General features: G+C 49.5%; 2 protein-coding genes and 1 long non-coding RNA gene across 11 annotated transcripts in view; 2 read left to right on the top strand and 1 right to left on the bottom strand.

Moving 5' to 3' along the window:
- The window catches only part of LIMK2 (LIM domain kinase 2), a 68,044-nt gene extending 61,695 nt beyond the window's left edge, over positions 1 to 6,349 (top strand). For all 7 annotated transcript variants that reach the window (XR_013399270.1, XM_015150059.3, XM_015150057.3 and 4 more), the window contains 2 exons: positions 1,188 to 1,345; positions 4,592 to 6,349. Coding sequence is in view for 6 of the 7 variants with exons in the window: in XM_015150059.3 (XP_015005545.2) it covers positions 1,188 to 1,345; positions 4,592 to 4,736 (303 nt within the window). In the remaining variant the exon portion in view is untranslated. The remainder of the gene's footprint in view (positions 1 to 1,187; positions 1,346 to 4,591) is intronic.
- Positions 6,350 to 8,672: 2,323 nt separating this feature from the next.
- On the bottom strand, positions 8,673 to 21,759 carry PIK3IP1 (phosphoinositide-3-kinase interacting protein 1). Of its 3 annotated transcripts, XR_001447743.3 has the most exons (7): positions 21,546 to 21,759; positions 20,420 to 20,536; positions 20,205 to 20,324; positions 18,730 to 18,930; positions 18,550 to 18,628; positions 17,848 to 18,457; positions 8,673 to 9,912 (listed from the first exon to the last, which is right to left on the bottom strand). XR_001447743.3 is itself a non-coding variant. In XM_015150060.2 (6 exons), exons 1-6 carry the CDS (start codon positions 21,628 to 21,630, stop codon positions 9,708 to 9,710), a joined length of 807 nt encoding a protein of 268 aa, XP_015005546.1. In that variant the 5' UTR covers positions 21,631 to 21,759; the 3' UTR covers positions 8,673 to 9,707. The 3 variants fall into 3 exon arrangements, 2 of the variants coding, with proteins under 2 accessions (XP_015005546.1, XP_015005548.1); XM_015150060.2 differs by lacking the exon at positions 17,848 to 18,457; XM_015150062.2 differs by lacking the exons at positions 17,848 to 18,457; positions 18,550 to 18,628.
- LOC114670373 (uncharacterized) overlaps positions 20,094 to 22,190 on the top strand; it is a 51,231-nt gene continuing 49,134 nt past the window's right edge. Inside the window, exon 1 of the long non-coding RNA XR_013399282.1 lies at positions 20,094 to 21,963. This is a non-coding gene — a long non-coding RNA (uncharacterized LOC114670373). The remainder of the gene's footprint in view (positions 21,964 to 22,190) is intronic.

Raw genomic sequence — 22,190 nt, 5'->3', positions numbered from 1 at the left:
GGCGTGAGCTACTGCGCCCGGCCAGGTGTTGTGTTTTTTTTTTTTTTTTAGTTGAGGAAACTGAGGCTCAGAAGAGGGCAGTGGCTTACACATGGTCAATAAGGGGTAGGTGAGACTCAGAATTCCAGAAGGAAGGGCAAGAGACTGTTCGTGTGGCTGTCTAGCTAACTCTTGGGCCAAATGTAGCCCTTCTCAGTTCCCTTCAAGTAGAAGTAGCCACTCTAGGAAGTGCCAGCCCTGTGCTAGGTACCACGTGGAAAGAGTGAGGAATCGTGGAAAGATTCCTACCTTTAGGAGTTTAGTCAGGTGACAGCTTATCTCAGCATATCTCAAAGACTCAAACACACACACATTCAAAGCCTTACTGTAATTCCTAGAAAGTTGTGATGGGTAGAGGAGAGGAGAGACAAGAATGGTTAGGATAATGAAGGAAAATTTCTTTGTTTTTTGTTTTTGAGACAGAATCTCACTCTGTCGCCCAGACTGGAGTGCAGAGGTGCGATCTTGGCTCACTGCAACCTCCGCCTCCCAGGTTCAAGTGATTCTCCTGCCTCAGCCTCCCAAGTAGCTGGGACTACAGGTGTGCGCCACCGTGCCCGGCTAATTTTTGTATTTTTAGTAGAGACAGGGTTTCGCCATGTTGGCCAGGCTGGTCTCAAACGCCTGACCTTAGGTGATCCACCCACCTCAGCCTCCCAAAGTGCTGGGATTACAGGCATGAGCCACTGCACCTGGCCGTGAAGGAAGATTTTTTTTTAAAATTGTTTTCTTTAATATTAATTGAGCACCTGTGTACAGAGCACTAGGTTGGTGCTAAAGGGTTTCAGACATGAATCAGATCCAGCACCTCAGAGAGCCTTCACTCTGGCAGACACACAGCCACAAGGAGACACAGACAAGGCAGCGTGGGATGAGTGGAAGTTGCTAGCTTCCAGATGCTGATTTGGAACACTTGGCTTCTGCAGTGAAGCCCCTTCTCAGTCCTCTTCAGTAACTCAACTCTCAGTGGATCCAGATCTGGATTATAAGATTTGGAGAGATGATTGGGGATTGAGGAGAGCTCTCTAACCTGTTTTACCACCTCCTCTTCTGCCCATCCTTACTGTCCACATCCAGCATCCCTTTCCCTTGCCATGTATCTGTGACCTCTGTAGTCCTTCGTAAACAGCTGTCTTCTTACCCTACAGATCATTGGGCAGGTGTATGCAGATCCTGACTGCCTTCCCCGAACACTGGACTTTGGCCTTAACGTGAAGCTTTTCTGGGAGAAGTTTGTTCCCACAGATTGTCCCCCAGCCTTCTTCCCCCTGGCCGCCATCTGCTGCAGACTGGAGCCTGAGAGCAGGTTGGTATCCTGCCTCTTTCTCCCAGATCGCAGGGTCCTGGGATGTTTGCCTCAGTCTAAGACCACCCCTGAGTGCTTCGTAAGCACAGGGGTGAGAGAAGCCTTCAGGTCAAGAATGTGGCTGTCGGCCGGGCGCGGTGGCTCACGCCTGTAATCCCAGCACTTTGGGAGGCCGAGACGGGCGGATCACGAGGTCAGGAGATCGAGACCATCCTGGCTAACACGGTGAAACCCCGTCTCTACTAAAAATACAAAAAACTAGCCGGGCGAGGCGGCGGGCGCCTGTAGTCCCAGCTACTCGGGAGGCTGAGGCAGGAGAATGGCATGAACCCGGGAGGCGGAGCTTGCAGTGAGCCGAGATTGCGCCATTGCACTCCAGCCTGGGCGACTAAGCGAGACTCTGTCTCAAAAAAAAAAAAAAAAAAAAGAATGTGGCTGTCAACCCGTTAGCCATCTGACAACTCATATGTACAGGTTGGAGAAGAGAGAGGTAAAGTCATAGCAGCAAGTAAGCTGAATAGGACACAGACACACAGCCATTAAAAGAAAGTTTATGGGCTGGGCGCGGTGGCTCAAGCCTGTAATCCCAGCACTTTGGGAGGCCGAGACGGGCGGATCACGAGGTCAGGAGATCGAGACCATCCTGGCTAACATGGTGAAACCCCGTCTCTACTAAAATACAAAAAAAAATTAGCCAGGCGAGGTGGCGGGCGCCTGTACTCCCAGCTACTTGGGAGACTGAGGCAGGAGAATGGCGTGAACCCGGGAGGCGGGGCTTGCAGTGAGCTGAGATCTGGCCACTGCACTCCAGCCTGGGCGACAGAGCAAGACTCCGTCTCAAAAAAAAAGAAAGTTTATGGCCGGGTGCGGTGGCTCACGCCTGTAATCCCAGCACTTTGGGAGGCTGAGGCGGGCAGATCATGAGGTCAGGAGATCGAGACCATCCTGGCTAACATGGTGAAACCTCGTCTCTACTAAAAATACAAAAAAAAAATTAGCCAGGCGTGGTGGCGGGTGCCTGTAGTCCCAGCTACTCAGGAGGCTGAGGCAGGAGAATGGCATGAACCCGGGAGGTGGAGGTTGCAGTGAACCGAGATCCCGCCACTGCACTCCAGCCTGGGCGACAGAACGAGACTCTGTCTTTTTAAAAAAAAAAAAAGGCTGGGCGTGGTGGCTCAAGCCTGTAATCCCAGCACTTTGGGAGGCCGAGACGGGCGGATCACGAGGTCTGGAGATCGAGACCATCCTGGCTAACACGGTGAAACCCCGTCTCTACTAAAAAAAAAAAAATACAAAAACTAGCCGGGCGAGGTGGCAGGCGCCTGTAGTCCCAGCTACTCGGGAGGCTGAGGCAGGAGAATGGCGTGAACCCGGGAGGCGGAGCTTGCAGTGAGCCGAGATCCTGCCACTGCACTCCAGCCTGGGCGACAGAGCGAGACTCCGTCTCAAAAAAAAAAAGAAAAAAAAAAAAAGAAAAGAAAAGAAAGTTTAAAAGAAGGAAATTCACCCAAACCCACTGAATACGGTAAGTGTATTCATCTTTCGATATTCCCCTGTCCATATCTACACATATACTTTTTTCTATAGTAAATAGTTCTGTATTTTGTCCTGCATTTCCCTTGTTACTATGCAGTCTTCCTGTTTATCATTTTCGTCGACAACATGAAATTCTAGTGAGAGACTGTCTGAACATATTGTAATGTAGATGTTCAGGTTTTTCCAGTTTCTCTTTACAATAGGTATTAACTACAGTGAGCAGTTTTATGCATTTTGCTAATTTCTCCTTTAAAGAAGTATTTTCAAAATTACCTTTATTCTTCTCAGGTGATCATTTCATTATTACCAAAGTTACCCTAGGTTATTTCAAGTTTGTGGTTAAAAAACTAGAATCTGGCTGAGAGCGGTGGCTCATGCCTGTAATCCCAGCACTTTGGGAGGCCGAGGCTGATGGATCACCTACGTCTGGAGTTTGAGACCAGCCTGGCCAACATGGTGAAACCCCATCTCTACTAGAAATACAAAAATCAGCCGGGCATGGTGGCAGGTGCCTGTAATCCCAGCCTGCTGAGGAAGCTGAGGCAGAAGAATTGCTCGAACCCAGGGGTGGAAGTTGCAATGAGCCAATATCATGCCATAGCATTCCAGCCTGGGCAACAAGAGTGAAACTCTGTCTCAAAAAAAAAAAAAAAAAGAATCTTTTGTGGGGTTTTTTTCCTGCCATCAAAAATCATGTTTCTTTTAAAAACAAGTTCAAACATTACCGAAGTTTATAGCGTAGGAAATATGTCTTCTATAATCTCCCTTAACCAATATACCTCTCAACATTCTCCTCACCCCCAACTCCACCCTCCCAGGATAACCAGTTGGCACATAATCTATTTAAAAATTATTTTCAGCAGTCCACATTAGAGTTGAAATTTTCTGGTGGGAGAATCTATACCTTGTTCCTTTATAGGCCAAGGACCGCAATCCTTCAGTAACACCAGTGTAAGAGCTTGAGGAGAAACTGTGAAGCTACACAGTATTTGTTTTCTAATACCTCTTGTCAGTCATTCTAAATATCTTTAATTTATTTAAAAAATATATATTTATAGTATTGAATGCCTACTGTGTGCTAGGGACTGTTCTAAGCACGTGGGTTACAGCAGTGAACAAAATAAAGGTGCCTATCCTCATAGAACATAGATTGTAGCATGGTATCTACTGTATCATACAGTAGATACAATAAACTATATTGAATATTAGAATGTGGCAAATGCTATGGAAAAAGAGTCAAGCCAAGTAAAGAGGATTGTTTAGGGTACAAGTTGCAATTTTCAATATGGTAGTCAGAGCAGGCCTCACTGAGGTGACATGACATTTAAGCATAAACATGGAGGAAGAGTAAGCCTGAGCTGTCTTAGGCTTTCGGGGCAGCCAAGCCATTTCCATGGCACTAGGAGCCTGATGTTTCCAGTTCCACCTTTGATGACTGCATTTTCTCTAAGACATGGGAGGGACCTTTTCTCCTATTGTTTTTAAGTACTAACTCCAGCTAGGCCAGCCTTCTCATAGTGTTATCTAAACTTTATAGCAGATATATGAGGTAGCAGTAACATTATGTCCATTTCTCACAGAGGCACTACTAGATGAAGGAGTTTACCTGAGGTCATACAACCAGGAAGTAGCTGAGCCTAGATTCCTGCCACCCACCCCATGGCCCTGCTCATATTCTACCTGCCTCTAATTTACCTCTTTTCCTTCTAGACCAGCATTCTCAAAACTGGAGGACTCCTTTGAGGCCCTCTCCCTATACCTGGGGGAGCTGGGCATCCCACTGCCTGCAGAGCTGGAGGAGTTGGACCACACTGTGAGCATGCAGTACGGCCTGACCCGGGACTCACCTCCCTAGCCCTGGCCCAGCCCCCTGCAGGGGGGTGTTCTACAGCCAGCATTGCCCCTCTGCGCCCCATCCCTGCTGTGAGCAGGGCCGTCCGGGCTTCCTGTGGATTGGCGGCCTGTTTAGAAGCAGAACAAGCCATTCCTACTACCTCCCCAGGAGGCAAGTGAGCGCAGCACCAGGGAAATGTATCTCCACAGGTTCTGGGGCCTAGTTACTGTCTGTAAATCCAATACTTGCCTGAAAGCTGTGAAGAGGAAAAAAAAAAGCCTGGCCTTTGGGCCAGGAGGAATCTGTTACTCAGATCCACCCAGGAACTCCCTGGCAGTGGATTGTGGGAGGCTGTCGCTTACACTAATCAGCGTGACCTGGACCTGCTGGGCAGGATCCCAGGGTGAACCTGCCTGTGAACTCTGAAGTCACTAGTCCAGCTGGGTGCAGGAGGACTTCAAGCGTGTGGACGAAAGAAAGACTGGTGGCCAGAAGGCACTCAAAGGGTGTGAAAAAGACAGTGATGCTCCCCCTTTCCACTCCAGATCCTGCCCTTCCTGGAGCAAGGTTGAGGGAGTAGGTCTTGAAGAGTCCCTTAATATGTGGTAGAACAGGCCAGGAGTTAGAGAAAGGGCTGACTTCTGTTTACCTGCTCACTGGCTCTAACCAGCCCAGGGCCCACATCAATGTGAGGGGAAGCCTCCACCTCATGTTTTCAACTTACTACTGGAAACTGGCTGAGAACTTAACAGGCAACATCCTTTCTGTCTGCAACAGTCACAAGCACAGGAAGAGGCTAGGGGACTAGAAAGAGGCCCTGCACTCTAGAAAGCTCAGATCAGGCCGGGTGCGGTGGCTCACGCCTGTAATCCCAGCACTTTGGGAGGCCGAGGCGGGCGGATCACAAGGTCAGGAGATCGAGACCATGGTGAAACCCCGTCTCTACTAAAAATAGAAAAAATTAGCCGGGCGCAGTGGCGGGCGCCTGTAGTCCCAGCTACTCGGGAGGCTGAGGCAGGAGAATGGCGTGAACCCAGGAGTCGGAGCTTGCAGTGAGCCGAGATTGCGCCACTGCACTCCAGCCTGGGCGACAGAGCGAGACTCCGTCTCAAAAAAAAAAAAAAAAAAAAAAAAAAGAATAGAAAGCTCAGATCTTGGCTTCTGTTACTCATACTCTGGTGGGCTCCTTAGTCAGATGCCTAAGACATTTTGCCTAAAGCTAGATGGGTTCTGGAGGATAGTAGCTTGTCACAGGCCTAGAGTCTGAGGGAGGGGAGTGGGAATCTCAGCAATCTCTTGGTCTTGGCCTCATGGCAACCATTGCTCACCCTTCAGCATGCCTGGTTTAGGCAGCAGCTTGGGCTGGGAAGAGGTGGTGGCAGAGTCCCAAAGCTAAGATGCTGAGAGAGACAGCTCCCTGAGCTGGGCCATCTGACTTCTACCTCCCATGTTTGCTCTCCCAGCTCATGAGCTCCTGGGCAGCATCCTCCTGAGCCACATCTGCAGGTACTAGAAAACCTCCATCTTGGCTCCCAGAGCTCTAGGAACTCTTCATCACAACTAGATTTGCCTCTTCTAAGTGTATGTGAGGTTGCACCATATTTAATAAATTGGGAAAGGGTTTGGTGTATTAATGCAATGTGTGGTGGTTGTATTGGAGCAGGGGGAATTGATAAAGGAGTGGTTGCTGTTAATATTATCTTCTTGTTATATCTATTGGGTGGTATGTGAAATATTGTACATAGACCTGATGAGTTGTGGGACCAGATGTCATCTCTGGTCAGAGTTTACTTGATATATAGACTGTACTTCTGTGTGAAGTTTGCAAGCTTGCTGTAGGACTGAGCCCTGAACTCCCAGCAGCAGCACAGTTCAGCATTGTGTGGCTGGTTGTTTCCCAGCTGTCCCCAGCAAGTGTAGGAGTGGTGGGCCTGAACGGGGCCATTGATCAAACTAAATAAATTAAGCAGTTAAAGCAGTTAACATACCTGGCAATATGGAAAGTAAAAACATGTCTGGCTCAGGGACGTAAATGTAGAGGGTCTGCTAGCCACCTTCTGGCCTAGCCCACACAAACTCCCCATAGAGAGTTTTCATGCACCCAAGTCTAAAACCCTCAAGTAGACACCCATCTGCTCTAGAGAATATGTACATCCCACCTGAGGCAGCCCCTTCCTTGCAGCAAGTGTGACTATGACCTTCTGGCTTGGGTCTCACATGCCAGCTGAGTCATTCCTTAGGGGCCCTACCCTTTCATCCTCTTTATATGAATACTTCTATAGCCTGGGTATCCTGGCTTGCTTTCCTCAGTGCTAGGTGCCACCTTTGTCATGGGAAGAAATGAATGCAAGTCACCCCACCCCTTGTGTTTCCCTACAAGTGCTTGAGAGGAGACCTGTTTCTTGTTGCTTCCGCATATGGGGGATGTTGTGGAGTAACCACTGGGAAGGACAATGCTATCTGGTTAGTGGGGCCTTGGGCACAATATAAATCTGTAAACCCAAAGGTGATTTCTCCCAGGCACTCTCAAAGTTTGAAGAATCCAACTTAAGGACAGAATCTGGTTCCCAAAAAAAAAAAAAACTAATGATCTGGAGTACGCATTGCTGGCAGAACCACAGAGCAATGGCTGGGCATGGACAGAGTTCATCTGGGTATTCCTGAGGCTGAGAACCTGTGGCTGAAATCCCTTGGTAAAAGTCCAGGAGACACACCTGTTGGTATCTTTCCTTCTGTAGCCATAGTAGTCACCTTGCAGGGAACTTCCTCAGCCCAGGGCTGCTGCAGGCAGCCCAGTGACCCTTCCTCCTCTGCGGTTATTCCCCCTTTGGCTGCTGCAACACCATCCCCGTCACCCACCCCTCAACCCCTGCTGTGTTCCAGACTTTGACAAAGGCTGTCTAGATACTCATTTTAGCTACCTCCACCTTGGAAACAATGCTGAAGGGGATCCACCAGCCACCTTATTGGGAGGCCTGCACACCTGTCCTTCCTGCAGCTTTAACCTGAAAGACTCCTGATGATAATAATCTGGACACAGAAGCTGGACACGGTGGCTCAAGCCTGTAATCTCAGCACTTTGGGAGGCCTCAGCTGGTGGATCACCTGAGATCAAATAAGAACAGCCTGACCAACATGGTGAAATCCCGTCTCTACTAAAAATACAAAAATTAGCTGGGTATGGTAGCACATACCTGTAATCCCAGCTACTCCAGAGGCTGAGGCAGGACAGTCGCTTGAACCCAGGAGGCGGAGGTTGCAGTGAGCCGAGATCGCGCCATTGCACTCCAGCCTGAGCAACAAGGGCCAAACTCCATCTCAAAAAAAAAAAAATCTGGACACAGGCTGCAGTTGTCACCTTCTAGTAACAGGGCCAGGATGAATGAAGAAAAGGCCCAGAGCTTGCCACACAGGTGTTAACAAGGTAACACAAAGCTTCTCAACTTATAGGGAATGTTCCTATTACCTCTCAAAAATCTGGCAATGTGGAGTCTTTTTTTTTTTTATTAAGTCAAATGCAGAGCAATTTCCCACACTAAATGCAGGTGTCAGAATGAGGTATATAAAACATGTATATAGAGAAATGCCTTTATAGAAAAGTAGAAACCAGTAATATTCTCTTCTCCAGCATCACTAACACCAAGAGACCCCCTGAGGTCTAGGTCCCCAAAGCAGATGGCTCCATAGAAAGCCCCACTAACCCCCATCTCCACATTGGGCAGTGGAAGGGCTCTGAAAAGGAAGCTCTATGGCCAGGGGCTGCCAGGCCTTCGAGTGTGACATCAAGGCTTAGAGGCCCTGCTGAGCTGCTACCACAGTGCAGTGGAGAAATGTTGCACTCAGTCAGGAGGCTGGGCTCTCGCCATGCCAGTAGCTTGCTTATGACCTTGGGCAAGTCACTTTTTCCTCTCTGAGGCCCTGTGTCCAAAAGGTTTAATGAACCCTTTCTAATGATTCTTTGATTGTTTTGTAAGTTAGGGGCTGTGACCCTAGCCCCACTGCCCTACAGGAAGGTGCTGGCCTGGAGGCCCACAGGACCACCTGCTAAATCAAGCCCAACTCAGGAGCAAGCCCTAAAGTGCTTTATTATCTTGCCTCTGAGCTTAGTTTCCAGGTTAACCTCTTAGAAGCAGCTCATAAGGCCCCATAGTATAATTCCCATAGGTTAGCTAACCACTCTCTTACCTGTGCAAAATGAAGACAGGTCACTATCCATCCCTGAAGAGGAACAGGCATCCCAGGTCTGCCTCTGCTCCTGTGGCCAAAGCTGCTCCTGTGGCCAAAGGCGGAGCAGATCCTTCCCTATCCTCTTCCTAAGTGGAATGCTCAGTGCAATTCTTCCCTTCCTTTCCTTGTGAAACAGGAAGAGTCCCTGGGCCCAGGCCTGGCCCATAGTTGTCAAGGCACATCATTGCTAGCAAGCTGGAGCATACCAGCACAACCTAGATCTCATTCTCAACCCAAAATTTCTGACTTCTGTACAGACTCACTTCTGGTTCTCAGAGGTCAGTAGGGAGTTCCATCCCAAATATTTTAAAAACTAAACATATTTTTTCGATCCCATCCCTTGACCTGCTTTACCTTAACCATGAATAACAGTGTATGCCACTCAAGCCCATGATGGAGACTGAGGCCATCTTAGTAAAGCACAGAGGAGCCTGGGGGAGCTCCCCATCTATCCCTGGTTCAGCTCCAGGGGTGCAGGCAATGTTTGGAAGCCCTTAGCAGCAGCATCACTGTGGGAGCTGCCAGTGTCTCCATCCACAGACAAAATCTGCTCCAAGGGATGGAGAAGGAGCACTGTTAGGACCCTGCCCAGCCTTACCCTCAGCCCACAGTGCCATCTGCTTCTGTCACTTATTAGGATTCACCAAAAAAGGAGGGGGAATGGTAGGGTTTTAACCAGAACACAAAGTGGTAGATCCTCCCAGCTGTAGGAGGGTGGGCTGTCCTGCACCAGTGTCTGCATGGGCTCCTGCCCACTGAGGGGACTCAGGCCCCAGGAGTCCCGGCCTGGCCCATAAGAGGAGTGCTGCCCTCCTGAGGGTCAACTGGAGTCTGGCTGGTGTGGACCACGACAGTCTTCTCATCCACAATCTCACAGGTAGGGTTGGTGAAGGCAGACAAGGGCAGAGTGATTCGCTGCATCTCCCTCTCACACATTTTCTGATCATGCTGTTCTTTCAAATCCTTCCCCCTGGCAGGAAAAAAAAAAAAATTCAGGCTATGCCTCCTGCATAGTTTTGCTCATTAGATGGCATCCCTGAGGTTCAGCAGTAGCAGCAGCTTGCCATCATCACAACAAATCAGTGGCTGAGCCAGGACTCAAACTCAGGTCCAGGATACTAAGATATCCATTCTGCAAGACTGCGTTTAACTCAGTAAGAAGCTCCTGCACCTCTGGTCTTAGGTTCTTCATCTGTAAAACAGGGTGACAGCAGTATGGACTTCCTACAGCTTCACCAGGACTCAGTGAAAATAAAGTAGAGGACAGAGACTTTTTTTTTTTTTTTTTATTGAGACAGGGTCTCAACATGTTGCACAGGCTGGTCTCAAACTACTGGGGTCAAGCCAGCCTCCTGCCTCCCAAAGTATTGGGATTACAGGCATAAGTCACTGCACCTGGCCAGACAGAGACTCTTAAAGCAAGACACAGTTTTGTTCTTTCAGCCCAGGGCTCCCAGAGACCCTGAGAACTATCTGAACTTTGGACCTAACCTATAAAGTTGTCCAGAAAACTGGCCTGATCATCCTGCTGTGAGACAGCCTTCTTATCCTTAAGTCTCAGAAGGTGTGAGCCCAGGCTGGAAATGGACCATCCCTAACCCATGCAGGGGGCAAAAAGGACTGAGGGCTGCTTGGGTCAATGGGAAACAATGAAACAATGTCATCAGACCTCTCAGAGTTTTCACATACCTCTGAATTTTCATGGTGCTCACTGACCCGGTCAAACCACGGTATAACTCCATTTTACTCACGGAGTGCTCATTCCATGCTAGGGACTTAATACACCTAATCCCACATCATTCTCAGCTCAACCCTAAGAATTAGGGCTTATTCATTTTATAGAGAAAGAAATGGCCTAGAGATGTTAAGAACACTCTCCAAGGATGTGGTGGGCTCAAATCCATGTCTCTGGCTGATGCTCAGAGAAGTTCTGACCTGACCAAATTCACCCCACAAAAAATGGTGGAGCAGGGACTCAAACCCAGTCTTCTGTCTGCACAGGTAGGGTCCTTCCCACTGGACCAGGCCACCGCTAGTGCTGACTAGAGGGCTTGATGAGTGCCTGGCACACTGCACACCAGAACCAGCACTCAGAACCCAAGAGAGCATCCTCCAAAGCCAGCAACTAGACATGGGTCCAGCTGTTGGAGGAAAGAGCTTCTTCCCAGGAGCAGTTGATGGATGACTGAAACAACACAGGGGCCTGCTTCACATCTCAGGGGCATGGCTAAGATCAAATGGATTACACATCCATCAGGATGTTCAATAGAATGACTTCTAGAGACTGGGGAAGAATATTGGGGAAAAGGAGTGGGGGAGGGAAGAGGATAGAGGAGGAAGGTATCTCAGACCTGTTTTTAAACCGTCCAGTTCTCCTTCCTTGTATTCTAGTACCAGCTCAGCCTTAGCTGTGTGATACTTGGCAAAACAACCTCTGGTTTCTTCATGTGTGAAATGGAGACAATATATGCCTCAAAATATGATAATGAAGGTGAAAGCACTTTGAAAATAGTGAAACTGCTATAAAAATTCATAAAGGGACTAGGCATGGTGGCTCACACCTGCAATCCCAACACTTTGGGAAGCTGAGGAGGGAGGATTGCTTGAGCCCAGGAGTTCTAGACCAACCTGAGCAAAATGGCAAAACTCCAGCTCTACAAAAAATAAAAAATTAACCAGTTGTGGTGGCGCACACCTGTAGTCCCAGCTAGTCGGGAGGCTGAGGTAGGAGAATCACCTGAGCCTGGGAAATCGAGGACGCAGTGAGCTGTGATGGCGCCACTGCACTCCAGCCTGAGCATCAAGAGTGAGACGCTGTCTCAAAAAGAAAAAAAAAGAAAAAATCCTAAGAGGTTATTATGATTTGCCCTGAATTATGACGTGACCCATCAAGCAACATTATCTTAATTTGATTTTCCGAGGAAATTCTCTTACTGACCAGCCAAATCAAGTATTGTTTATGTGACACCAGTAATCCCTTCTTCCCTGGGCCTTAATTTCATCATCTGTGAAAAAAGGAGTTGGACTTGATAATCTCCAGGGCCCCTGACACTGTAAAATTCTTCACATGACATATGCTGATTCTCTATTTCTCCCTGTAAGGTCAGAGGAGGCAAATCTGTGAGCTCATCCTCCTGAATCACCCTGGGTGATGGTTTCTGAACATGCAAACCTGAGGCTCCTGCCCTATCCTTCTCATTAGCTTCTGTACTGGACACCATCAATTGCCACAGCAGAAAAACTCGCAGAGCACCCAGAGGGAAAATGAAGGGACAGTGTTCGTGGGTGGGTGGTCTGTATCAAAACCTCCTTGACTCACATCCTGAGATTCACTAGCCTTGAGCACTGTTCATCAGCACAGCTGCTACCATGTAGAAGGAAACACCTCCATAATAAAAGCCAGTTTCTTCAAGGCTGCTCATGTAGGGAGAAATCTGGAAGGTCTGGGTTTAATTTTATTAAGGGAGTCCTTAAGCCTGTGGAAGACCAAAAGGCAATTTACAAAAAAAATGGAATATACAAGTATCTTTTGCCGAGGTTTGAATTTCAAAATCTAAGGGGCTGGAGTAAGAGGGAAAGCAGGAATTCACATTTCCTAAGTATGTACTAAGGTGCCAGGAAATGGCCTAATGGCCTTCCCATCATCCAGGATGAAAAGAGCTACCTATGCACATGCTGGATGTCTTTTTTTTTTTTTTTTTTTTTGTAGATCAGTCCTGCCATGTTGCCAGGACTGATCTCAAACTCCTGGCCTTAAGGGATCCTCCCGCCTCTTGAGGCATGAACCACCATGCCCAGCTATAATCCCCCTTTTTTTTCTTTTTGAGGTACAGTTTCCCTCTTGTTGCCCAGGCTGGAGTGCAATGGCGTGATCTCGGCTCACCGCAACCTCCGCCTCCCGGGTTCAAGCGATTCTCCTGCCTCAGCCTCCCGAGTAGCTGGGAATACAGGCATGCACCACCACGCCCAGCTTATTTTGTATTTTTAGTAGAGATGGGGCTTCTCCATGTTGGTCAGACTGATCTCCAACTCCTGATCTCAGGTGATTCACCCGCCTCCGCCTCCCAAAGTGCTGGGATTATAGGCGTGACCCACCGCACCCAGCCTAATCCCCCTTTTATAGATGAAGAAACTGAGGCTTTTGAGTTTAACTTTGGCACCCTGCTTTCCTCAGCAACCTCCTTTACCTGTGGCCAGCTGAGCTGCTGATAATGGCCAGGCTGCATCATATACAAGTCTTCAGGGAAAAAAAATCAATTTGTATTAATGGGGCAGAGCAGGGCTGGAAGAGCAGTCAAGGGTAAAGGAAGCAGATGCTGGGACTAGTCTGGATTAGTCTTACCATTTACAAGCCCGGAAGCACACTCAATCCTATGTGCCTGCTGTTAATGGTACCTTTGAGTCCTGGAGGTGCAGTGACTGCTCCCAGCTCCTTCGGGAGACCTTTGAGAGGCCACTAGGCCCGCTACACTGACCATCAGGCAGCCTAGCCTCTTCTCACTGCTTGGGGTAGGGGCTGGTTAGCCGGGGTGTTGTGTGGCAGCCAAGAAAGAACAAAAGGCTTATTCACTGACTTAGCTCCTCTCCTAAGAGGGTGGAGTGGTGTTGACCTACAGTTTTTCCCTCCCCTTTTTAAATAAGACCTCCCCCTGAAGCTAGTGCAGACACTACACTTAGCTCCTCAGTCACAGACTGGCTGTTTGAACCTCGTGGCCTAGACTACCAGGACAAAGAACCAGCCAGGCTGAGCTCCCACCCACCCCCATTTACAGCCCTTCCTCCCCTAAGACGAAGCCTGGTGCCTGCCCACCCTTCCCAGCCAGGGAAAAGCTCCGTCCCATTAGGCAAGCCTCATGGCCTTTGGCAGAGCTCAAAGCTTAACAGTACCTACCCTGACTGCTTGCTCCAAGGCCAGGGTGGGACTGGGAGCTCAGCTGGCCAGAGAGAGCAGGTGTAGATGAAGCTGCTGCCTGCCTCCAACTTCCTCTCCCAGAGTATGGAAGCACCACAGACCTCGTTCAGACTACATGGGTCTTCTTCAATTATTACTCTGAGCTGCTATTTTCCCTGTCAGAAGCAGTGCTGTGCCACACTGCTGCTCAGGAAAAGCTCCCAAGGCAGCTACAGGTAATAATCATAAGAGCAGCCAACATTTATTTCCTGCTTTAATAAGTAAGGCCCTACTGTATGCTGCCTCGAACTTCCTCTCCCAGGTTATGGAACACCAATTGTATGCCTAAACTATACTGTCCAATTTCATCCTCACAACCTATGTGGTATCTATTTTGACCTGTTTCATAGATAGGAAGGCAGATGCAGAGAAGTTACACTCTTTAAGCAAATGGCAGAGCTGGAATTTGAACCCAGTCTTACCACCAGCAATACTGTCTTTTTAGGAAACAGAGTTGGGAGGATCATCATATCTAACCCCCTTACAGTACAGATGAAGAAATTGAAGTCCAGAGAAGGTAAATAACTTGTCCAGTGTAACATCCAGAATATGTGAAAGTTCCAGAACTAGATCTTGTTTCTTCTGACTTTAAACCCAGCCTTATTTTTTAAAGTTTCTATTTTTCCTACTGTCCTTTGTGATTCAAAGCAAATTTACATGAGGCTACTGGGCCTTGCTGGACTTGTTGGAGATACTGATAATCCTCAGACATACGTTACTAGCTGCGTAGCCTGGCCATTGTACTTAACTCTGTTAGGTCTCAGCTCCTCACTGTAAAATGATGTAACAGTGCTCCTAGTGTGGTTGTGAGGCTTAGTCAAGATAATCAGGAGGCTGGCTGCAGTGGCTCATGCCTGTAATCCCAGCACTTTGGGAGGCCGAGGCGAGTGGATTGCCTGAGGTTACAAGTTCGAGACCAGCCTGGCCAACATGGTGAAACCCATCTCCACTACAAATACAAAAATTAGCAGGGCATGGTGGCAGGTGCCTCTAATCCCAGCTAGTCGGTAGGCTGAGCCAGGAAAATCATTTGAACCCAGGAGGCGGAGGTTGCAGTGAGCCGACAGAGCGAGACTCTGTCTCAAAAAAAAAAAAAAAAAAAAAAAAAGATAATCAGGGAAGAAAAAAAGATAATACAGTAGGGCCTTACTTATTAAGAAAGCATGAAATAAATGTTGGCTGCTATTGTGATTATTACCTGATTGGTGTGCTATTGTTTCTGTTTACATTTAATACTTATAATAATCTTAGATGGGTGGGTGTGAAGGGGGGATATATCCCCATTTAACAGACAAGATATCAAGGCTCAGAGGACACCTGAACCCTACAGCTCTTTTCAGGACACTCTGCTCTCTGACTTTAGGAAGAAATGGAGGCTGCAAGCTTGTTTTTAGCCCACATGCGGTTTCCTGTGGTACAGTCTGTTCTGAGAGCAGTTCTGCTGAGGAAAGGAGTGATCTGGTCGTTAGTGACAGGGAGTCTGGTGACTGGGTGCCCTGCCCTGAGTTTATAGGAAAATAAATTTTAGGCCTTAGGGCAGTCTCATGACAGCCTAGAGGAACAAATCTAGAAGAAAAAGACTTCCACTGGGCACCAGAACTGAGCTCAGAATTAAGAATGTTGGCCGGGCGCGGTGGCTCAAGCCTGTAATCCCAGCACTTTGGGAGGCCGAGACGGGCGGATCACGAGGTCAGGAGATCGAGACCATCCTGGCTAACACGGTGAAACCCCGTCTCTACTAAAAAATACAAAAAAAAAAAACTAGCCGGGCAAGGTGGCGGGCGCCTGTAGTCCCAGCTACTCGGAAGGCTGAGGCAGGAGAATGGTCTAAACCCGGGAGGCGGAGCTTGCAGTGAGCTGAGATCCGGCCACTGCACCCCAGCCTGGGCGACAGAGCAAGACTCTGTCTCAAAAAAAAAAAAAAAAAAAAAAAAAGAATTAAGAATGTTTAGTCAGTTCAAGCACCTGGAAGGCCTGGAAACTGTCACAGGATTGCAGGACAGCCGAATGCTGTCAAGTGGCTGGGGAAAAAGGAAATCTTTCAAGGACTAAACTCAGCCAGTGTGGCTTAGGTCTGCTTATGAATTGTAAGGCTAGAGCCACAACATCACTAACTCTGAAATGAATAAGCAGGTGTCCCTGGACCTGCCATGTCAACCATCCCATTGTGGGAAACAACCTCAGACTGGGAGTCAGGATGTCCTCTCAAGTCAATGCTTTCCCTCTCTGGACCTCTGCTTCCTGCATCACAAGAAATCAGACAGCACTAGTCCATTACCCACTTTTTTTTTTTTTTTTTTTTTTTGAGACAGGATCTCACTCTGTCACCCAGGCTGGAGTACAGTGGCACAATCATGGCTCACCGCAGCCTTGACCTCCCAGGCTCAGGTGATCCTCCCACCTCAGCCTCCTTAGTAACTAGGGCTACAGGCGCCCACCACCATGCCTGGCTAATTTTTGTATTTTTTTGTAGAGACACGATTTTGCCATGTTGCCCATGCTGTTCTCGAACTCTTGGGCTCAAGCGATCCACCTGCCTCAGCCTCCCAAAGTGCTAGGATTACAGGTATGAGCCACTGCGCCTGGCCCATTACCCACATTTTTTATTTATTTATTTATTTTGAGATGGAGTCTCGCTCTGTCGCCCAGGCTGGAGTGCAGTGGCACAATCTCAGCTCACTGCAACCTCCGCCTCCCAGGTTCAAGCAATTCTTCTGCCTCAGCCTCCCAAGTAGCTGGGATTACAGGTGCCCGCCACCACGCCTGGCTAGTTTTTTGTATTTTTAGTAGAGATAGGGTTTCACTATGTTGGCCAGGCTGGTCTCGAACTCCTGACCTCACGATCCGCCTGCCTCAGCCTCCCAGAGTGCTGGGATTACAGGCATGAGCCACCACGCCCAGCCACACATTTCATAGAAAAGAAAAATAGCTATCATTTACTGACCACTTACTATGTGCCACACCCTGAGCTAAGTAGTCACAAGCCTTAGCTTCACACAATGATGTGGAGTAGGAAATTGAAGCAATTTGCCCAGGGTCACAGAGATAGCTAGTTAGAGGACTTCTCTCCACCAAATGCTAGGTGTGTAACCTCAGGTAAAGTATATAATCCCCTCTTGCCTCAGTTTCCTCATCTGTAAACTGGAGATAATAACATTTACCTCATAAAGGTGATTATGAGAATTGAGTTAAAGCATGTGCTTGAAGCAGTGTCTGGCATATGGTACATGTTTGCTACTGCTGTTATTATTATACCCAAACTTCCCCTTTTTCATCTGTAATGAAGAGGTTGACTACAAGGCCTCTAAAGATGCCCTGCTGGGTGATCCACTGAGGCTGTGGGCTCAGACATGGCCCTCACCACTGGAAAATGCAGGCTGCATGCCAGGTATGGTGGTTCATGCCTACACACTTTGGGAGGCTGAGGTAGGAGGATCACTTGAGCCCAGGAGTTTGAGACTAGCCTGCGCAACATAGTGAGACCCTGTCTCTACAAAAAATTTAAAAATCAGCCAGGCATGGTGAGACATGCCTGTAGTCCCAGCTACTCGGTGGGGGTGGGTGGGGTTAATCACTTGAGCCCTGGGAGGTTGAGGCTGCAGTGAGCCGTGATCGCACCACTGCACTCAAGCCTAGGCAATAGGGCGAGACCCTGAAAAAAAAAAATCAAAGAAATGAAGGAAAGGAGACGGATGGACAGAAGGAAGGAAGGAAGGAAGGACGGAAGGACGGAAGGACGGAAGGAAGGAAGGAAGGAAGGAAGGAAGGAAATTAAATAAATAAATAAATGCAGGCTACTGTGTCACTTTCCTCATAGGAAGATTTCTCAGACCATAGAGGAGAATATTACAGACACCCAAGGCTAGAGGTCAAATCCCCTGATTTTGCCCAAGAATAGCAACTAATTTTCCAGAATCAGCCAGTGATGTAAAGACAAATGCCAGTCTGGCTTACCATCATTCACCAGTCACTGATGGGCATCTCGTGGGACCTTTCAAATAAGCATTCTTCTGCTGCCCCAGCCACAGGTCATGTCCTTGAGTTTCATAGGTCACCTCTTTGGCTTTCTCACATGTGGTGAAGAGTGGCAAACAGACTTTCTGTTCTCCATCTCACTTTTTTCTTCCCTAGCAGAGGAGATCCCACTGCTTATAGCTCAGGAAATTTAAGCCCCAACTGCAAAAACAGTGGCTGGAAACCTTTTCTAGTAGCAGAATTTTATAACTCACAGAAAGAATTCGGTCTTAAGGTCCCTGCAATCAGTGTCCAGCCTGATTTCTGCAGTGCCACTCGCTTCAATGCCAGGCATGTTGGATCAGACAGCAGGGAATTTGCTATCAAAACAGCTGGGTCTGAATCCAGGTTCTGCCACTCCCAGGCAGTGTGACTTTGAGCAAGTCTCTGACAGAGGCTTCTTCGTTTGTAAAATGGGGAACAAGAAGATACCTCACAAGGCTTTTAAGTGAGGTGTAAAGGCACCAAAGGAAAGGGTTTGTCCAAGGTCAGCGGATAAAGACTAGGACCAAGTCTCTACATCTTGAGCTGATTTTCAACATCTTGCTTCCTTTTGGGAAAGAAAGCCACAAAGTTTGATTTGACTTTGTGTACCTTCCTCCCCTCCTCCTCTCAAGAGGGCCCAGAAGAGAAGCTACTGACCTCTTGTAGGAGTAGCCCAAGATGATGCCAGCTCCGATGGCAATGATGATCACCATCATGGTAATGCCCAGCACGTAGCCTGCCAAGGACAGGACACAAGGTCCCATTAGCCACACCCCAATCAGCAAATGACATCTCTTGATGAATCCCAACAAGGGCAGGGGTGGGGGACCGTCATACCCAGAGTTCCCAGGTCCTTTTTCTCCTTGGAGTTCATCCGCACCCGCTGGCTGATCCCAATCACTGGCTGCACAGCGGCCGCCTCACTCCGGGAGGGCAGGGTGTTGGCAGGAGCGAACACCTGCATCTCATCTACACCTGGCCCTTCAGACGCTTCCTCGATTTCTGTCGTGGAGGTTGGCAGGGCCTGGGAGGTGGTCTCTGGAGATGAGGTGGGAAACAGCTCTCATCAGGGACTGCCCTGAGTGAATTCCACAGCTGAACCTGGTCCGAGTGTTAGGGGACATGTAGGTGGGTCACCTAAGAACGTCCCCCCACACACAACCCAAAGTCAAACTCTGCCCTAGAAGCAAGATCAAGCCTGAGAGGACTGAACCATCTCGGGGACAAGACAAATGAAAGGGGAAGGCCGTAGGGAAGGGCCTCTCTCCTGCATCCCACGTCTTTATCTGTACAAATCCTTGCTATTTCTCAAGGCCCCTCTCGGTTGCCGTCTTCTGCAGGGGATTCCCCCCATCTCCACTCCAGGAAACAACCCATGCTTCCTCTGAGCAGCTCACATCTAAGCGTATGCTCTGTGCCAATCCTTAGGTGAGATGCTTCACTTTGTGCAGGGAGCAGTGGCTCACGCCTGTAATCCCAACACTTTGGGAGGCCAGGCGGGCGGCGGGCGGATCACCTGAGGTCAGGACTTTGAGAGCAGCCAGGCCAACATGGTGAAACCCCGTCTCTACTAAAAATATAAAAATTAGCTGGACGTCGTGGTGCACGCTTGTTATCCCAGCTACTCAGGAGGCTGAGGCAGGAGAATCACTGCAACGCCGGAGGCGAAAGTTGCAGTGAGCCGAAATCGCGCCATTGCACTCCAGCCTGGGTGACAGAACGAGACTCCGACTCAAAAAAAAAAAAAAAAAAAAAAAAAGCTTTACTTTGATTATCCCATTTAATCCTAGAAAACTGTCTTGCTGCTTTGGGAGCAAAAAGCCTGCGCTCTAGAATCTAAGAAATGTGAATTCAAATCTGTCCCCTGCCACTGCCTTCGGTCAATCGCTTAACTTCTCTGAAGCTCAAATCCCCCAAACGGCTTCTTCCCAAACGGCTTCTTCCCGCGATGTGTGTCGGGGGAGGTGGGGGAGCGGGGGTTGTGAGCAGTGTGGGTCTAGCGCACTGCAGACCCTCAGCAAACGGTCAACAAACGCTGAAGGTCCAAAAGCCACTCCTCCGGGCGCACGGCGGAAAAACCTAGCCTCGCCCCGCGCAGTTGTTTACAAGCGCTCGCCGCGGATGAGCTCATACGAGTGGCGGCGGTGGCCAATGGGCTTTGAGCCCCGTGGCCTGGAGACAGCCCTGGCCAATCGGACGGCGCGAAGGCGGAGCGGGGCCGGCCGGCATCGCGCGGCTGCACGTGCGCGGCGGTTGTCCGCCGCTCCCTGTCAGCCCCAGGAGCGGGGATTCCCGGGGTCCCGGGTAGGTACCTGGACATCTCAGGTCCTCGCAAGGCCGTTTCTCAGGGACGCCGGCCTCGCCACTGACGTAGCACCAGGGCCCGCGCGGGTCCTCGTCCGGGTTTCGGCAGTAACTGTGATTCCCGGCGCCTAAGAGGGAAGAGAAGGAAATGTGTGCTGGGGCTGGGACCTGGACCGCGGCTGCCGCCCGCCAGCCCCGGCGCCATCCTCCGGAGGACACTTACCCGACACGGGGGCCGAGGCCAGCCCGCTCTGCGCGTCCAGCCAGTTGAGGCAGAGGAGGCCCGGCGCGGGGGAGGTCTGGTCCTCCCTGTACAGGTGGCCGTTGTCCCAGAAACAACCTGTGGGAAGAGAAGCCCCCGGACACAGAGTAGCGGGCAGCGAAGGGAAGACGCCCAGCGTGGCGGGCAGGGGAGCTGGGACCACCGGGGCCGAGCCCCAGCCTGGCTAGGGGACCCTGGGCCCTGCTGGGCCTCCCTCTCCTCTCCTGGCAACACCCCACGCCCTCCGCCCCCTCCCCACAACCCTACACACACCTCAGAGGGTTGCTGTGCGGCCCGAAAGAGACGGAAAAGAAAGCGCCTGTGAAGCCCCTAGCCTGTGCCTGGCCCTTAGTCAACGTTCAGAGACTGTTAGGTTTTATTTATTTATTTTTGAAACCCGGAAAGCGCTGCAGAAGTGTAAAGGGTTGTTACTCTTGAACTTGTGACCACTTTGGAGGAGGAGATGGAGAGAAGGAGGCCTGGCTTAGGGTCCCTTTGAGGAGATGGGAGTTTTGGGACGGTGGGCGGCCAGACGTGACATTTATCCCTGTGTTGTAATGGTCAGTTACATAAACTCCGGTGTTTCTTCGTCCACGGATACGGCCACCTACTGCCCGTTTAACAGGCAATACTCTCTCCCAGGAGAATTCTCCAGGAGCCTTGACTCCGTCAGGCAAAAGATTCAAGAGAGCCTCAAACAGAGGAAACCGGCCTCATCGCTGACTGGATGAGACTCCAAGCTCCCACTCCCCTCTGCAGGAGAACCACAGGAGGAGGCTGGGGAAGGAGGACCACACCATGCAAAGGTCTTAGAAAGAACAGGGCTTGGGGAGTAGGGGAGATGAACCCCCAAGCTCCATCCACTCATGAGCAAGGAAAGGCAAAGAGAAAGTGGCTTCTTGCCTTTGTTCTTAATGGCAAAGATGGAGCTGCAAGCCCCTGACAAGGAAAGGAGGGGTGGAAAAGCTTTCACAGGACAACAGAAACCAGCTAAACGCTTCGCTTCCTGTCATCCTGGCCCTGTATGGGGGACTTTACCCCTTCTGTTTCATGAAGTTGCTGCGGAAAGGAAAGATTGTAATCTCACCTCCAGATCCGTAGGCTTCTGCTAGGAGCATGTTGCTGACGAGGAATGCTTGTACCCAGGCCAACAGCATCCTTGCCTCCTTCATCTTGCAGGTGATTGAACGACCAGTGTTTAACTGGGGCCCCCTTTGCGGCGGCTCTGCCTCCCGGTCCCAGCCTTGCAGTCAGACCTGCCCTTGTTATGCTCTTCTGGTAAACAGCCTCTCTTTAGAACTGGGAGCTTCCCAGCTAGCTTGCTGCAGCGCGAGCTGTTTTTCAGCTGAAAGGCGCCCCCTGGGTCCTAAGCCTCCTAGGTCATGCAAAATCTGACTCTGAGCCAAGAAAGGAACTCAGCCAAGAGATATGCAGGTTGTGCTTAGCAGTTTGAGACCTGCGAGGCTGCATCCCCAGGGTTTTTCATCTCTTCTGTTTCCATTTGTGTGAGTACAGAAAAAATAATTCTATCAAGGGGCATCATGGGATGTGGGAAATTATAAGCAATAAAACACAGAGCACTTTAGGGAGTTGTGCACCCAGGAGGAATTCATGATCTCATAGGGGGCAAAAATAAGAGTATCTGGTGGGGAGTGGAGTAACACTTTTTTTGTTTTTGTTTTTTTCTTTTTGAGACAGAGTCTTACACTGTCGCCCAGGGTTGGAGTGCAAT

The sequence above is a fragment of the Macaca mulatta genome, chromosome 10, assembly GCF_049350105.2.
Source record: "Macaca mulatta isolate MMU2019108-1 chromosome 10, T2T-MMU8v2.0, whole genome shotgun sequence".
In the NCBI taxonomy this organism is placed as follows: Eukaryota; Metazoa; Chordata; class Mammalia; order Primates; family Cercopithecidae; genus Macaca; species Macaca mulatta.
This window is presented reverse-complemented; position numbering and strand designations above follow the sequence as displayed.

What these genes read in the sequence shown, in the direction of transcription:
- PIK3IP1 (XM_015150060.2), bottom strand. Translation starts at nt 21,630, where the DNA reads ATGAAGGAGGCAAGGATGCTGTTGGCCTGGGTACAAGCATTCCTCGTC. An exon ending in CGAGGACCTGAGATGTCCAG is followed by an intron (nt 18,931 to 20,204) that starts GTACCTACCCGG and finishes CCTCATCTCCAG; the next exon opens with AGACCACCTCCCAGGCCCTG. An exon ending in TTGGGCTACTCCTACAAGAG is followed by an intron (nt 9,913 to 18,549) that starts GTCAGTAGCTTC and finishes TTTTCCTGCCAG; the next exon opens with GGGGAAGGATTTGAAAGAAC.